The sequence below is a fragment of the Urocampus carinirostris genome, chromosome 1 (genome assembly GCF_059441175.1).
Source record: "Urocampus carinirostris isolate Australia breed hairy pipefish chromosome 1, RoL_Ucar_1.0, whole genome shotgun sequence".
NCBI lineage: Eukaryota > Metazoa > Chordata > Actinopteri > Syngnathiformes > Syngnathidae > Urocampus > Urocampus carinirostris.
This window is the reverse complement of record NC_142349.1, coordinates 27,297,887-27,315,635: the sequence shown is the minus strand read 5'-3', so window position 1 is coordinate 27,315,635 and position 17,749 is coordinate 27,297,887. Positions and strand designations below refer to the sequence as shown.

Genomic DNA, 17,749 nt, shown 5'->3' with positions numbered 1-17,749 from the left:
CGGTTCGTGAGCGTTGAGTATAAAGTGTCGGTTGTCCGGCGAGGAATGAATGGTGGAATTAGTCACATCCTCGCGTCCTTTTTGCTTCTTTGACTTCACACGATTCACACATCTGCCCGCACGGCAACCACGCTTCTGTTTTCTGTCTTTACGGCGCAGTTGTCGTCGTTTATTAGGAGGGATAGCTGGATCTCTTTGAAGTTCGCCCGGTATATCATAGGCGGTGTAAAAGTGCCCGAAGAGTAGAAATTTAGACGCCTACCCAACCAAATAAGTTCGGCCCTACTGTAAGTATTTTTGCCCACGCATGTGTCCAAAAAAGAAAGCAAAAAAGAGCAGAGAACGGCAGTAAATAGAAGATTAGCTGGAGAGCAACTAGCTGCAGCAGCATCCATGCGCGCCGCCATGTTGCAATGAGAGAGAAATAAATACAAGTACAGTGTCTTTGTGAGAGGCACCTGGATTTGGCAACATCAAGTTGAAATATTTCAACATGCAGCTTGTTTTTCTCTTGCGCTTCTCTGAGTGTTGTCTCGCGGGCCGGATTCAATCCTTTAGCGGGCCTGATCTGGCCCACGGGCCGCCTGTTTGACCCCTGTGCCTTATAGCCTGGGAATATAGACTGTTGGCTAGTCTAAGGCCCAATCCCATTTCTCTCACTCGGCCCTGAGGACCCTCCAGTGAGGTCCCTCGAAGAGGAGTGCCCTCCGCGAGTGAAGTGCAAAGCGGAGATGGTTTGGACAAGACTTGCAAGGTTCCACCCCTGTCCAGGAGATGGCGGTAATATTAATTGGCTGTAGACCTCAGTGACGTATTGGTCTACGTCACATGTAAACAACTCGAGTCTCAACCTGTAGTGTGTCAGTTGGAGAGTTCGTGCAACGTTAAAAATGCCCGCTACTGCTGTGTTATTACCGATTGCCTGAAAGCTAATCATCTTTTCCGTGTCTCCAATCAACGGAGGAGAAATTTGCTATACTGAAGACAGCTTCGGCGCTATGTAGTGCTGATTCATCTTTACAAGGTACGTACACTCATTAAAAAAAAATGACCCGTTCGGTCAAATACAGTAAGAGTTAACATACAATGCACGTTCACATAATACCCTATGTTTGTGTAGACATAAATGGCAATCTACTTATTAGTATCTTAATGCCATTTTATGACATATAGTAGGGGTCTTGAATCTGTGACATGACGAAACGTAAACAAACACAAGAACAGTCCACCTGACCCTTTAGCTGACATAATATCGTCACCAAACTTCCCTGTACGACCCAAAAACCTTAGTTCATAAGGAATTTAATTCAAAAGAGTTGTCATTGGATATAAAAAAGGTGCTTGATTGCTGTTGTTTGGTCATGATTGTTTTCTGTTGTTGGTGTCAAGGGATTTGTTCAGACCAAAAAAGACAATCGACTTTGGCTTGGACAGATCTATTGACACTAACAAAGATATCATATAATGAAATTGTGAATATGCTTGATTGCAAATAGGATTTTCGAGAAGGGTTGTTCAAACCCTCACATTGTGTTTGCTGTTAATAACATCATATTGGAATATAATATTGTGAATGTGCTTGATTGCTGTTGTGATTGTCATGATTGTTTTTTTTGTTATTAGTGTCAATAAATTTGTTCAAACCAAAAAAATTTCAACATTTTTTCATGATGCTTACATCACAGTTAAAGCGGTCTTTTTCTTTTCTATGCCCACATTTATGTCTAAAATGTTTGTTTTCTATTGTGTTCCAGAGTGGCTGTCCCATAAGCATGGACAGGTTGGACAGGAATGTTCCCATCCTGTGCTTATGGTTGGATGTGGAGTCAGAACTCATTCAGGACTTAAGGTTGAGCAAGAAGGTTATGTGGGCCCTGCAGGAGCTGCTAAAGAGGGAACAGGGCCATGGCTGGAGGTCCTGATCTACGTGTACTGGCTGGCCCACGCTCTGTCCTACCGTGTGGTGTCACGGGTCTTCAGGGTTCCCAGGTCCACCGTACAAAGAATTGTCCACAGTTAATATGGAATAAATTGCCCAAAAGCCATATTTTAGGCTCTTTAAGTCAGACCCACATTTGCATTATGTGCTTTTCTGCATTACTATTCAATAAACATCTTCATTTTGAGTAACACCTTGGTGGTTTATTTCATAATGATGTGAGATACTGCGTGTGAACTATGTGACTGTTGGACAGAAAACAACTACAAATCACTCCAGCTTAAATACTTTACTTTCAGAAAAACAAACTCACATTGGGCCAAAATACATAATAGTAAATAAATAATGTGTCACAAATTTTAACAAAAATATACCAATACTTCCATGAAGCTGGAAAACACAAACTGGAACTTCATTGAGTTCTTAATAAAAAAAAATATTTTCCTTTTATAAAACAAAGGGAAACATTGCAGAGATGTCACTGTTCTGGAAATTTGTCCACGAGCTTCCCAAAAAGGACGGGAACCGCTCAGTTTTGGCCACAGTTTCTTCGAGACTTTTCCTCACTCCGGCAGACTCCACTTTCAAAAAGTCAAGGAGTGTATCGTGCTTCCTTTTTTTTTCTGGGTGATTTGGGGTTTGGCGCCGGATTAGAAGGTGCCAACGACGTGCCCGGTGGTGTGGATGGCGTGGTAGCTGTGATGGTGACCAGCTCTTCCACGGGACGTTCTACAATGGCCTTTAGGTTGGGTGGAAAAAACAAGAATTACTTAATGCTGATGTATTGTACAAAAACAACTGTGTATACGATGCTCAACTAGTTGATGTGAGACATGAAATTGACATGTTATTCTTATGGCTGTATGAGCCTTCTATTGGCCAGCATCACATATGCTTTAGAATTGTCTCCACATTTGGACAACATTTTGAGAAGGTAATTCGTTCACTTAATATGTGTTTACAGAGAAGACAGTGAACTATGTGATAGTAGTTTGTTTCAACTGTATTTCCACGTGAAATTCGGAGACATTACTCGTAATGCATGATGAAAACTAATGCATTCTGATCTCACATGAAAGAATCATATTGTAAATAAAACACGACACCCGAAATTGTGTGCAGTAAACAAGCGCTTATGTCCAGAACGGTATTCTGACTATGCTCCTTTAGCGACTGGCCATGTACATGAAAAGCACGACTCGTTTAAGATAAAAACAGGGATGGGCTGAACCGTGATTTTCTGCACAGTTATCCTACTTTACAGTTTGTAGCGTGAAGGTTTTTTTTTTGCCAGCTCCCTTGGTAGATTAGTGCACTTCGTAAAGTAGCGATTTTGCAATGTTCGTGTTTTAACGCGAAAATACGATTTTCTATTGCATTTACGTCTAACTAAGATATCTCAATACATTTTATTGCAAATACATGCGTGGTTGTGGAAAACTACTTACATTTGTGTGGTTCCTTTTCGGGCATGTTTGTTGATATTGAGAATTCGCAAAGCCTTCTGGGTAGTCACTTCGCTGCCAAGTGAGGTCGAGAGCCCCCTCGGTCTTGAAGTGGTTACGACTTGGTTTGAGGGCACTTCTGCCTCGGTCTTGAGAGTATCGGGACACACCCCATTTTCACGTGAACGCGCAAACCGAGTGACTAGGGCACATAGCGAGTGAAAGTGCGAAGAATGGGACTCAGCCTAAATGTTCTGGCTGGTATTAACTGGTATCCCTTCCTTGAGGGCGGCGGGTGGAAAAGGTAGTGAGCAGGATGGTGCTGGTTCCGCAGAATGTTGTGTTCTCAGACAGCAAGTGGTGTAGGTGGTGCTGATCTCGGGGAGAGATGTTACCATAACTTTCCCGGGTGCTTTCACCACACAATGGAGCGCCTGCTGGTCAGCCTTAGTGCAGGTGGAGAACCACACTAAGTTGTAATGGTTTAAAACAGCAACAAAAAGTTTTAGCATTGCTTTGGCAATAAGATTAGATTACATCAGATCTAACTACTTGGCTGGGCCTACTAAATCTTAGAGTATATCATTAACTGTCCTGTAGATTTAGGAGGGAGCATTTGGTTTGCATTCATTGATACAAATCATAACATTTGATTGAAATTATCCTCTTTGTTTTACATACGCAAGAATGTATGGCGGGCTGGATTAAATCATCAAAAGAGCCTGCTTTGTCTCATTTACTGTTTTTAGGTCTTATTTTGATTTAAATAATATAAATATTAGACATCACAACAGTGGAATACTTTCTCAAAGTTTATGGTCCAAACTTACTATTACCAAGACTTCGGCGGTCCCCAGTCATTTGGGTTTGAGACTCCTAGTGTAAAATGAATGAACGACTCGATGTGCTACGTCATCTTTTCCTGCGCGGAAGGATACTAGGAAGATAACGTCACAGGAGTGTAGTTCCGGGATGTGGGACTATTTGTCCCGAAAGGCTTAGGAAGAAGGCTTTTGACAAGTGCAGGGATACAGGCAAGCTACACGTCGTTAGCAGGTGCATATTCAACCATTGAGAGACACGTCATGGCGCAGCATTTAGCGATTTGATCTTTTCGCCATTGTTTGCAAGGCATCTGGCGCTCACAACAAGCTTGATGAATGCCACAGTAAGTTTGGCTAGTTTGTTGGTTTGCTTAGCTCTCAGATAGGTTTTAGCCATATGCTAAAAGTAGCTGACAGCTGTAAGAACACATTGCAATGTTACAAACTGCTTATGTTTTCTAGCACCCGTATGCTTATTATCCAAGTGGAAACAACGGCAACAACTATGTGTTTTTATAGGGTCATAAAGATCATATTGGCCTTAAAAGTAATACATTTAGCAGGAGCTAGACTGATTTGACGTCATGCAGAGTCAATATACGTCATCTGAAGATGCGTGGGGTCGTTGCTCCCACGACCAATTTTCTGTGCATATTCTTAAACAAAAGTGACACGATGCAAGTGCATATGCGGAGCTTTTCGCAACATTACAAAATTGTTGACGTATATAGAACAGTTTCGAATCGGAGGAAATCTTTCCCCTGTTGCACGGCGAATGGGGAATGCATTACGTCTTTCCTTTAAGTGGATTAAAAATAAAGTGGCTCATCTATCTCTAAGCGTCGTATTATTCCTATTTTTGTGGATGGAGTTTATTCACTCGTGCATATTAAAGCATGAGTCACAGTGTTGCGCTCTTATGTCCGTACTCCAATGCGGTGACAAAATTAAATCCACAATTTTGATCACTGTTTATCCATGGTAAATAAAGGCAAGTATAGTTAAAACTGTCGTTTTTCCATTTGAGAGGACATTTCAAGTAGAGAAAAATACATTTGCTCAGATCCACTTTGTGTGATCTGGTGAAATAAAGAATTGAGTTCTTGTAGCACTTGGATATTTAAAACATAAGAATAATGTATGGATTTGAAATCAACCGCTTGACTGATAGAAATATTAAAAATCATATATCTATATTTATTTTTTTCACAAATGGTAGATTTTCAGTTTGGTTCACGGCTTCCTTAACCTTGTCCGGCATCTCTAAGGATGCAACTCTGGACAGCTCTATCCACTGCTGACAGTTTCTGGCCTGCATTGGATTTGTGGCAGAGTTGGCACTTGCCCATTAGTCAAGTCATGTTTATTTGTATTGCCCTTAATCACAAAGTGTCTCAAAGGGCTGCACAGACCACAGATTGCTGCAAACTACAGACCATTACATGATGTTGTCGATCCACTCGTTTTTCTTGTTTTCTCTCCTTCTGCCAACTTGTTTTTTTGTGCTGGAATATGAGCTTGGCTAGTACTGATAATATTATGACGTGACCATACCACTGCAGTTTTCCACGAACAGTTTACAATAGTTTTACATTGGGTACAATGTGCCCTCTGATGATGTTAGGCACTTTCAATTGTCCCGTGGGTTTTGTAGCATCGCAACACCATGGTTTGGATTTTCCTTTCCAACTTAACTGTGAGAGTCTATGACACACAAGTGTAGAAGTGGAAAGTAAACAGCACTTGCATGAGTCTGCTTTATTATTTTTTTAAATTTTACTTCGATGTTGTTGTCTCTCTAGATGAGTTTAAGTCTTGCAAGTGTAGTTTTGGTTTGAGCTACGCTGGCCATGATTTCTGGTCCTGACCTCTCTTCTGATATAATGAAATGAAGTATCTGCTGTAAAATGTAAAAACGGCCAATCACTGTAGAAACAGCCCAATCACTCAAGCTGCTCTTACACTGATTGCACTATAGTACACTATTCTGATGTGTCACGTTATTATCTGAGGCAAAAACAATTATTAGCAATGATTGCTCACTTCAAGAGTCGAGCTTTACATGCACTTTGAATTTTTTATTTTATTGCATTTTTAATTCATATCTATGTTCATTGCTATTAGCAAATGTAATTATATATAATATGTATATATAATCTGACCTAACAGTGGATTCAACCTGTTGACTGCAAGTAGTCGGTGTTGTCTTTTGCGGATGAATACATTGGAAACTTTTCTGTTACATATTCAACTTGTCAGAAAGTTTGTCACAATTCTTGGCAGGTGATTAAAGTGGAGCTATTGGCAAGACTCTCAAATCCCAAAACTCCTCTGAGTTAAAACCCCAACCACCCCACTGCCCAAAGCTGCTTGGCCATTCCGCCATTCTCAAATTGATTTCTCAGCTTTCTTAAATCCCAAATCCTCCTTTGGATTCTGTGGAATGAAAGAATTCTGCTGCTGTGCTGGTTTTGTCTGGTTACACATGGAACAATGAGGCAATATCTTCCAGTACTTACCAAGTTTGTTGTGAATGAATAAACCAGTTGTGATGCCAAGTTTTTACTAGTTTTCTATGAAGTATTCAGGTGTAATATTGTATTGCATGTTCTTTGAAAATCCCATTTCTTTTGGCTTTCCCTTAACCACTTGGGTCGTGGTAGCAACATTTCCTGTGGTGTGTCTTGGGCATATACAGACATCCCTCTCTTTAATTGTAGTTTGTCACATTTATTGAGTAGGGTCAGTAAAGAGGTAAAATTATAAAGTTATATTAATGTGTCAAAATGGACTCTTAAAAATTAGAATGGATGGTGAATGAAATGAATGCAAGTTTTATTTTATATTTTTTGCTTAAAATGAGCAATTCAAATCTGTTCGCCAGAGGAAAAAGTAATGTGGAAGTTGATCTTAAATCCTATCTGAGGCCCCTTGAGAGATCATAAGACGATCTTTATGATTTGTTGGTCAGAGTAGTTAACTGGGAATGCAAAAGAACGGAATGTGAAGAAAATAAATTAGCCTGTTTGTGGAAAAAAAAAGCCATCATGTGGTCATAATAGGGTATGTCGTTGTTTTGCTCCTTCCTATTTTTTTTCCCCATTCTTGCCACAAATCGTCTCTTTCATTATGCAAAAGTAGCTTCCGGTTCAGCTGAGCAGCAAATTGAATCACTTTGCGCTGTTATGTGATTGCAGATCCTGGAGCTACGACAGTACCCGACTTCAGAGTGACAGCGGTCTTTGGATAGAAAAGGCATCACTCTAGAGTCCAGTATCATGTCAGGTATAGTTAATTCCCACCCATTTTGAATGTGTCTGTTTTCTTCCGCCCTGCTTGTTTTTGTAATTTATTTGGTTGTCTCTATTTTAGGTACATACACTCCAGCCCCGGGTGGGCCTTTCTCAGCCCTCACTCCAAGCATGTGGCCCCAGGAAATCTTGGCAAAGTATCATCAAGTAAGAACATGACTTCCTGTCTTGTTTTTTATGCCCAGATTAATGATTGCTAAACATATGGTATATATTGTGAGGAAATGCCATGAGTCATGCTGGCCATTACAGTAATTGTTTGTATATTGGCGATTTATTAGAGAAAAAATACCCGATTTTCACAACTATGAGCCACACATGCAAGTATTTGATTTTCTTCAAAATGTGTGGTACGCCCTATAGTGCAGTGGTCGGTCCGTGTTGTGGACGTAGTAGGGGAGACTATTAAAGGGGGAAGTTTGGGTATTCATTGTGTATGACATTTATATGTGTTATCCACAATGTTGTGATTGATTCAATGCATCAAAATCAAACTGTGCCTCAATGCCAAAGTGTGCCATCTCAAGCCCCGTGTGCACCTGACCCTTTTTGTGCATTGTTGGTGAGGAACAGGATTCTGCTTTTGGAGGCTGGTTTCTTATTCTTAGCACCATTGTTGCAATAGCAGCAGTACTTTGCCATGGTATATTTTACATCTACACGCAGTCTTCTTCTAGTGTATAACTTCTCATGTACATATCTGCAGAAAATGTATAATGAAGCCGTGAGATCGTAAAAATTACATAAAGCCGGCATCATTTCTCGAGGAGCCGCAAGACACGGAACATGCCCGCAGCGAAGAAAGTAAACTTGGCACTTTCACTGCCCGCTTAACACAGCAGTTCAATTAAGAAACAGAGGGTGAAGTCTTTGTTTGATTCGATGCTGAAAAAAAACAGTTAAAATAATTTATTTCTTTTCTTTTTTTTTTAGTTATTGTTTTGTCAGTGTTATGACCCATACCTAATTTTAATTGACAGAATATGGGATTGATTTATATTCATTGTACTGGCCCATGCCTATTGATGATAAATATGTATTAGTACTTTGACAATAATATTAAATTAAGCCCAACAAAACTGAGTTTTAACACTGCTCTATTTTTATATACACCGGTATGTGTTGCTCCTTCTCTATTTTGACATATGCACCCGTGTGTTCTTGTTGGTTTAGTAGAGGACACCATGTTAACTGTAGGGGGAAGGGGGAAATGTTGGTGTCCTTATTGAATAGAAAACCCACACTCTATCATCAGGTGCACCTTGTGTGTGCTTGTGTCTTTTGAATACAGCTATGGGGTAACTAATACTGCGCCCTAAATTATGATGCACCTTATGGTGATGAAAATACGATACACATTGCGATAAGCAAAACAAGTGCTTCTTAAAAAGATGACAAACAAATATGATAAACGTCTGCAGAGGTTTATTTTTGTGGAAGTTGTTGGTGGTGTAGAATATTACAAGCGCTGTTTTTTCTATAATGTCAATATCTCATTTTTCTTCAAATAGAATTATAATATTGATTTGCCTTATACAGAGAGAGAACTTGGAACAGAATGGACTCAAGTATGATGAATTTGGCTTCAGAGTGGACACTGAAGGTAATGTTTAACTCAGGGGGACACCACCAATTCTTTGTGAGTAATATCCCTTGTCTTTTTCAGTGGAAATATTTACAAAATATTCAAATGATGTGTTTGAATTTGCTCCACTTGAACAGTCCATACATGTGATCTTGTTTTGATCTTAACTCATCAATAGGTCTTTGTCCTCTCCATCTGTGAAATAATCATTATTTAAATCAGTGTTTCTTTTCCTCGATTGTTCCGTCTTTGAGTTTGTCAGTTTTATAAAGAAAATCGGATAAGGCCACTGCCTGTTTGTAGCTCAGGATTTTGTTGCACTTTGAATTACTTGATTTCAGTTCAAGTACATTGGAAAAGCAAAATTACTAACATTCAAAATAAACTTAAAAAGTTTTTTTAAAAAAATCATTTGAGTTGCCAACCATTGTTGACTACTACACGCTGATTTTTTTTTTGGGGTGAACCATTTCTGAACATGCCATTTTCCTCTCTTAACCTGCAGAGACTAATGATCCTAACCCTTGGATGGGCACTGAAGGCTCTCCACAACGTGAAAATCCTCAACGGAGATTGCGCTGGCAAGCCCATTTAGAATTTACACATAATCACACAGTGGGTGACCTTACTTGGGATCTCATTGCCCCCGTCCTCCCACGCTCAGAGCGCCTGCGTGCGCTTGTACTGGGGGGCATTCCACATAGCATGAGGCCACAGGTAATGCACATGTGCTGTTTTTTCAACATATTTCACAAAATTGGGCGTGATCATTTGTCAGGAAGTTATATAAACCACGTATTTTCTCTTTGCCAGTTATGGATGCGCCTGTCTGGAGCGCTGCAAAAGAAGAGGACCTCGGAAATCTCCTATAAAGAAATCATCAAGAACAGCTCCAATGATGATGCGCCCACAGCCAAACAGGTGAAAACCTGGGATGTTTCATGTCATTGTTTTTTCAAGGATACTCCCTTTGACATGCAACATCTCATTTTTGTGTGTACTTGCTGACTCTTATTGAATTTGCAAATGAGAGCCTTTCTAGAGTGCCCGCAACACTTATACAGACGAAGGCAAACGTAGTGTTTTGAATTATCGTATTTCCCTGATTCTTCCCTTAGATAGAAAAGGATTTGTTGCGGACGATGCCCACCAACGTGTGCTTTAGTAGCCTAACAAGTGTCGGCGTCCCTAGACTGCGGCGTGTACTTCGAGGCTTGGCCTGGCTTTACCCTGACATTGGGTACTGCCAGGGAACAGGGATGGTAAATGTTTATCTTTCAAAATATACTCTTCTCCTCTAGTGTTGCTGGTTGTGTCATCATTTCTCCATCTTGAATGCCTCAATATCCGTTTTTAGGTGGTTTCTTGTCTGTTGCTCTTCATGGAGGAAGAGGATGTGTTATGGATGATGTGTGCCCTGATTGAAGATCTCCTTCCTCCTTCCTACTTCTCTTCCACCCTGCTTGGTGTCCAAACAGACCAGAGGGTTCTCCGTCAGCTCATAGTTCAGTACCTGCCGGCCCTTGACCGACTTTTACAAGAGCATGACATTGGTAAGGTTTGTTGACGTCAAAATTTAGGATTTTAGACCTGAGTATTTCTGATGACAGATTCATGAGTGTTGAATAAGTACTAAATGAAACAATCTCTCCCTAACATTTAGAGCTGTCTCTGATTACTTTGCACTGGTTCCTGACATCATTTGCCAGTGTTGTGGACATCCGTTTGCTCCTCAGGATCTGGGACCTCCTTTTCTATCAGGGCTCCATGGTGCTATTTCAAATCACACTGGGAATGCTTAAGATCAAGGTTTGGACGGAGTGTACATATCCTCAGAAATGTTTTTTTTAAATTTTACATTGCAACATTTCATATGTTAAATAATTTACTGTTGCTGATATGAATATCAATTAAATTGTCTCTGCTACCTCAGGAGGAGGAGCTCATATCGTCAGAGAACTCAGCCTCCATTTTTAATACACTGTCTGACTTGCCAAGCCAGTTAAGAGATGGTCCTGCAGTTCTTGGGGAAGCGTTACGGTTGGCAGGGAATCTGTCACAGGATACACTGGATGCCCACCGGCACAAGCACCTCGCCTACATCTTAAACGAGCAGAATCAGCTCGAGAATGGCACCCTGTCACTCACTTCCAATATCAACAAGGTCAGATCTTAAAAGGAACTGTTGTATATTCACTTATGAGAGTTAACCGAACAGATACGGTCAGTTTTGTTTTTGCATTGTTGTGTTCTGTTGACATTTAAATAATCAACATAAAAATCAAGTAAAAACAAACCAAAACTTATTTTGCCTCTCGTCACCAACCAAAATAGTTGTTCAGATGGAGTCATCAAACATAAGGTTAAATCTCTGTGCAGGTGGTGAGAAGGCAGTCCCTGCGTCGAAAGTCCACTCTAAGCTCTCTGCTGTTCGGAGAGGACGAGGCCGAAGCTCTCAAGTCTAAGAACATCAAGCAAACTGAGCTGGTAGCAGCACTTCGAGAGGCTATAACTCGCACCTCCGAGCATTTCCACTGTCTTGACCCACGACACTCCACAACTGTAAGTTCACAACAATATTCTTGTGGGTCGCATTGCATGAAACCACAATAATGGATCAAGCCAGGATATTGTTATTATTTTGGGAGAAGTTAGCCTGAAGTTGGTAGCATGAAAGCAAAATAAATTTAGCTCAGGCTCAGTTACTATAGTGATTTTTTTTTCCCTGCAGCTAGCCCATATTCATAGATATTCTATAAGTAGCTGTTGGTCTTTGGCCTTAAAAGACGATGAGTGGCACTTTTCTATTTTCCTTTCTGGGATTCTGGATCTGGCTGTCAACGCGCATTTATCCCACATATCTTGAGCCGGCTTGACATAGCCGGACTTTATCACCCTGGATCGGCAAAAGTGCAACCCTCTTAAAGATTACCAGCCAGACTAGTTGAGGCTGCTATTATTCATTTAGTCTGGATTTCTTTCACGTATTTAACTTTTGTAACATTCCGTCACCTCCCTGGAATACCTATGATGACTAAACAACAAAATGTGGTCGGGTTGAAAATTATAAGTGTATTTCATATTTTCTGCAATTGTTCTTCCACTGCAGGAACTAACTCCCGACTATTCAATGGAGAGCCACCAGAGAGACCACGAAAACTTCCTGGTGGTGTCACGAAACAGACGGAGGCGAGCAAAGGCCTTGTTGGATTTTGAGCGGCATGATGATGATGAGTTGGGCTTCAGAAAGAACGATATCATCACTGTGAGATTTGACGTCATATTCCCGTCACAAATTGTGCTAACCATGAGACAAATAAAAAGCTGTTATTTTCCTGGCAGATTGTCTCACAAAAAGATGAACATTGTTGGGTTGGAGAGCTCAATGGCCTTCGAGGTGTGTGTATGCAGTTGTTTCCTATATTTTTTGTTGTGATTTTTCTAATATGATGTTTTATCTCAACAGGCTGGTTCCCTGCAAAGTTTGTGGAGATTCTTGATGAAAGAAGTAAAGAGGCAAATATTACATTTCTTAGATTTTATTTCTATTGCTAGTTACTTTGGACTACAATTGTCACTCTCACCTTCTGAATGTAGTACTCTTTAGCGGGAGATGACTCCGTAACAGAAGCTGTGACAGATCTAGCCAGAGGGACTCTTTGTCCGGCCTTGAAAGCAATCTTTATGCACGGCCTTAAGAAACCCTCCATTTTGGGCGGCCCCTGTCATCCGTGGTTATTTATAGAAGAGGTACAGTAACTTTTATCCCACAGAATTGAATTTCCTGTTCACAACCCCACAATGACACCCCCCTCTCTCTCTCTCAGGCAGCCAGCAGGGAAGTGGAGAGGGACTTTAACTCTGTCTACTCTCGACTAGTGTTATGTAAAACATACAGGTAAAATCATGCGCATTTTCCTTCGAATGTCCTCACACAATTGCACACACACGAACAAGGATTTAGCTTGAAATTACATAATTGAAGTTTAGTCAGCTTGTATATCGGTGTATAAGTTTATTGCAGTGACATTTTTTTAATCCAGGTTGGATGAAGATGGGAAAGTGTTGACACCAGAGGAGCTCCTATATCGGGTGAGTAGTTGTTTGCTAACCAGGGATGTATTTTCCTAGTCTGAATCCCATCTGTCTGCTCTCTTTAGGCAGTGCAGTCAGTCAACTTGAGCCATGATGCAGCTCATGTTCAAATGGATGTCAAGTTCAGGTCTCTAGTTTGTGTCGGCCTCAAGTGAGTTGACGCACAGACTGTTCGTTTTTTTGGTTTCTCCCCACCAAAAGGGCGCATAGGAAGCAAAGTGTTCCAGCTCTTACTGTATGTTTAATTTCCTTTATTGGATCAATCAACAGCATTCAGTCAGTCAGACAGTCATGTTATAAACCTAAAATACAATCGACAGTTTTCTTTCATTTTTAAATAAACAAAGCAATTAACTGATATTTTACGAGCGACATGACTCCCCACAAATGTTCCAACAGAAAACTACAATACCCAAAATCCAACGCACCGCAGAAGTGCAGTCATGTGACTGTGCCCAGTCTAATGCTGCGTTCCAGAAAAGTGGGAAGTGGGATTTATCGAATGGCACCAGTTCCGACCTCAAAGTGGGAGGTTTAAGTTTTAAGACCTTTGACCAGGAAAAAATAATTGGAATGACACCTGAGGTGGAAGATTCTAGTTATGAAGTCAGAGAATAATTATGTACCCTGACTTCAAAACTGGGACTTCCCACTTTTCTGGAAAGCAGCAATAATGCGTGTATGCTGCTTTCCAAAAAAATGTTCTCCAAACTCAGACTAGTAAAATATCACTAAAATGACAATCGAGGTTGGAGGTCCTAGTCTCAAAGCCGGTAAAAAGAAATATGTACCCCAACTTTGATTGCTTCTATCTGACGTTGACAAATTGGCAATGCCCATGGACTAGAAGTAAGATCTTTGTCGATCCTTAAATTGGGCCGGACTTCTCTCCCGCAGCTTTTTTTATTTTATTTTTTTCTTCCCTTGTGGAAGATCTGCAAAGAATTCACTTACTTTTACTCCAGTAATTATTTAGATAAACTGATAGTTTTGGTAAGCATGTTCTTTAACTCCAAAACACTAACTCCAAAGAAATGTTCATCCTCTGTGTCACTGTAGATGCGCCTGTTACCTCTTTCCGCACCTACGGTCCTTACGTCAGACATCATTTCTGCTTCTCGCCAATGGCTTACAAGATTTACGAGCTTTTTTTTTTTTTTTTTTTTTGCTTTTTGGCCAAATATTTCACTAATTGCAGCTGGTAATCTGATTTTCTTTTCAGGTGCCGTCTGATCAATTTTAGTTTCACTTTCGTTTGCTTCGCCGAAATGCGCACTTCGGTGCAAAACGGTCGATTTTAGCGCTGGACTTCGAAGTGCACACTTGATCCGAGGCGCTCGGCCCCAGCTAAACTAAAGCTGCGTATTCCAGCCGAATCTCACACACTTCGATGCTGCCGACCCGGCCGAAATGAAGCATCTCGTTCACTTTGGCGGCAAAATAAAACTGGGTTTTCTTCGGGCTCTGTTTATCAAATCGAATTAATCCGTCAGGTTTGGTATGGGCGGGTTCTGGTTTATATACCCGGACTGGATTTGTTTTCCAGGCCTGCTCTTACCCCCTCTACCATTGACTAACATGGTGAATGGTAGAACAGAATTTACATGACTAACGTGTGCTCTTTTGACCTCAGCTGCTGTTTTCCTCCACAATTTGAGCACTTAAGAGAAGGCAGGTTTGCTCAAGGTTTCAAATGTATTTTAATAAAGTGAACAAAGAAGGACGTTTCGCGATGAGCCATCTTTACTGTTTACATTCACTTGGAATGCTTTGTGGTCGGATCTAGTACCATCCAGGTGGGATGAATCTGACTTCCCTCATTTCAGGAATGCAGCAATACACCCCACCTCAAAACTCAACTGAAACAATGATCGCTAAGACAGCGACGCCAAACGACGCAAAGTAACAAAACAATGCGTGCTCTCAGAAACAAAAAACAGTTAAATCGGATCAAAAAGGACTTACCGGTGAGGTTTCTAATGCATGCTAACGTTTTAAATTTTGGCTTCTCTCAACTTGATCTTCAATGCACGTCAACGTGCGCGCTCCCGCTCTAAACTTTGGGAGTGTGCTTAAATTGGATCAAGCGCTCCTGATTTGGATGAACTGAAACCACACACCCACAAACCAAGCAGGATTTTTACTACTTCTTAATTTGCTTTGTTTTTTTTGTTTTAACAAACACAGAAACACCTTTAGGACCCCAGTAAACAAAACACAGACTGATAAAGATAATAAACATATTGAGATTTGTTTCAAAATATGCTAAATCCTACTATGCACATTACAGTGAACAGGTGTTGCACCTATGGCTGGAAGTGCTGTGTTCCAGCATGGCGGCTGTAGAGAAATGGTATCATCCATGGTCATTTCTTCGCAGTCCAGGATGGGTTCAGATCAAATGTGAGCTCAGGTAAGAATATAAAAACAATATTGCTAGCAGTAATTTTGTTTATTGGTACTTGTGGTTGAGAAAGCTATCAGTAACTTTTCTTTTCCAGGGTCCTTTCCAAGTTTGCCTTCAGTCTCTCTCAAGATTGTGAATTACCAGAGCAGAAAGAAGTAAGTTTGATGAATGTGGAAGATTTGAGAAGCTGATCAGTGGGAAAATGTATCAAAAGCTTGATGCTTACTGCTTTTGGAATTTTGATAATTTCATATAAAGTACCGTATTTTCCACACTATAGGGCGCACCGGGTTATAGGGCGCACCCCCAAAAAATAGTTTTTGGTCCTATATCTTCCATAGATAAAGCGCACCGGATTATAAGGCGCTACAATGGGAACGTCGACAAAACAGTCAGATGATTCAGTCAAACTGATTACCCCCTTAACATTCCCAAAGCTTGCAAAGAAGCAAATACGTGTCGTAGACACGTGCGGATGCGGTGTCCGTACGATGTCACTCAAATGCATCGTTTCAAATATCATTTGTAAGGTTAAAGTCTTGGGATTCAAGAAATGCCAACCATTCCTTAGTTTCTATTTTCTTTTTTGCTCGCAACTTTACTGTGCATATGACAATAAACACTTGGAATTGAGTTTAATTCATTCAACTCATCACAGCAACATCAAGATCGTTCTAAAACGAGATACTGGGAAAATATAAAGCCGCATAGCTCACCTAAGTTCTCCTGTTCAATAATGATACGCAATCATGGTCTTCTTACAACCGTGAATGTAGTAAATCCAGGAGAGTAAAATGTTTACAAATACAGAATAATGAAACATGTTTCTTTATGGTGTAGTTTAGCAACCTTGATATTCAGTCATCTTTTTCGGCCAATTGCAGGGTTTGTTTTGGCCCTCTAGCCAATCCGAGGCTCCGAATAACTTCAGCCAATAGCGATCGATTTAACGGATGATTGACACATCTTTTTCGGCCAATTGCAGGGTTTGTTTCGGCCCTCTAGCCAATCCTAGGCTCCAAATAACTTTAGCCAATAGCGATCGATTTGACTGATGATTGACACATTGGTTAGCCAATGAAACGCCGGTATATAAATCCCAGCATATACCACGGACTACTCCACGTTCGGGGGAAAATCGAGTCGGCGGCTGTTGCGTAAGTTGCGAGACCTTGCGATTTAATATTGAGCCATATATAAGGCGCACTATTACAAGGCGCATGGTCAGCTTTTGAAAAAAATTAAAACTTTTAGGTGCGCCTTATAGTGCGGGAAATACGGTACCTTTTTTATTTCTGTGATTAACTTATATCTGTGTCAGCCACTGGGATCAAACATTTCTTGGATTCACCGTAAAGTGTTCCAGTGTACCGTCTGATGAGACAAATTTGTGCACCATGTCATAGGAGAAGGAGCAGAGGCCGTTGAAAGAGGGTGTCCAGGACATGCTGGTAAAGCATCATCTCTTCAGCTGGGACATCGACGGCTAGACAAAAATAAGCCAAAAGCATATCCAAAATGGAGTGTTGTTTTTCTATGATCTTTGAACATAGTATAAACATACACGTTTGACAACACTAAGGCATTTCAATGACTCTGTAACCCCCGGTTACCATTTACTGTCACTGGGTTAAATGAAAACTGTGCATCAAAATGCAATTGTTCAGTGAGGTTTTGGAAGATGATTTGAAAATGTTTTATTGTTAAAAGTAAAAATGGAGTACAGAATCCTCTGTAACGACAGGACTGCCGCACTTTATTTAAGCTAGGTATTTTGTCCCCCATCCCACCCACAACCAATCTTTTGCTTATGCTTGAGGGTGTCTTAATAGACATTTCATGCAGTGCAGCTATTTTCCCTGTTTCTTTAATTTATGAAATTATTGTAAGACAAACGCATATTTGAATATTGTTTTCCTCGCACATTAAAATGTGTATGTGCAAAGGTTGCACATGCCGGGTATAGCCTTTAAAATCTTTGAGATTTTGTCTAATGCGTGTGAATGTGCCCTACCTAAACAGTGATTGTCAACACTGTTCATTAAACAGTTTTGCCACCCACATGTAACCTATGTTCATTTTGGATTCAAATTGGTTGTCGTTATAGAGGTTTAATGAGGTTAGAAACAAGTAAAGTGCATTA

General features: G+C 40.5%; 1 protein-coding gene and 1 long non-coding RNA gene across 2 annotated transcripts; one reads left to right on the top strand and one right to left on the bottom strand.

The window, feature by feature from the left end:
• Nucleotides 1-1,055: 1,055 nt before the first annotated feature.
• LOC148374131 (uncharacterized) lies at nucleotides 1,056-4,256 on the bottom strand. Its single transcript, XR_015850128.1, has 3 exons — nucleotides 4,215-4,256; nucleotides 3,388-3,853; nucleotides 1,056-2,678 (listed from the first exon to the last, which is right to left on the bottom strand). It is a non-coding gene; the product is annotated as an uncharacterized LOC148374131 (long non-coding RNA).
• A 124-nt stretch (nucleotides 4,257-4,380) lies between these two features.
• sgsm3 (small G protein signaling modulator 3) lies at nucleotides 4,381-17,669 on the top strand. Its single transcript, XM_088332878.1, has 21 exons — nucleotides 4,381-4,552; nucleotides 7,406-7,493; nucleotides 7,581-7,666; nucleotides 9,059-9,122; nucleotides 9,610-9,821; nucleotides 9,918-10,025; nucleotides 10,223-10,366; nucleotides 10,462-10,657; nucleotides 10,768-10,913; nucleotides 11,038-11,268; nucleotides 11,484-11,666; nucleotides 12,214-12,369; nucleotides 12,447-12,501; nucleotides 12,571-12,620; nucleotides 12,702-12,854; nucleotides 12,932-13,002; nucleotides 13,148-13,196; nucleotides 13,265-13,350; nucleotides 15,490-15,612; nucleotides 15,701-15,761; nucleotides 17,013-17,669. The coding sequence occupies exons 2-21, from the start codon at nucleotides 7,487-7,489 to the stop codon at nucleotides 17,094-17,096; spliced, it is 2,265 nt and encodes a 754-aa protein (XP_088189004.1). The 5' UTR covers nucleotides 4,381-4,552; nucleotides 7,406-7,486; the 3' UTR covers nucleotides 17,097-17,669.
• Nucleotides 17,670-17,749: the final 80 nt, after the last annotated feature.

Coding starts and splice junctions, on each gene's coding strand:
- sgsm3 (XM_088332878.1), top strand. Junction 10,658..10,767: donor TTTACAAGAGCATGACATTG/GTAAGGTTTGTT, acceptor CCTAACATTTAG/AGCTGTCTCTGATTACTTTG. Junction 12,370..12,446: donor GAAAGAACGATATCATCACT/GTGAGATTTGAC, acceptor TTTTCCTGGCAG/ATTGTCTCACAAAAAGATGA.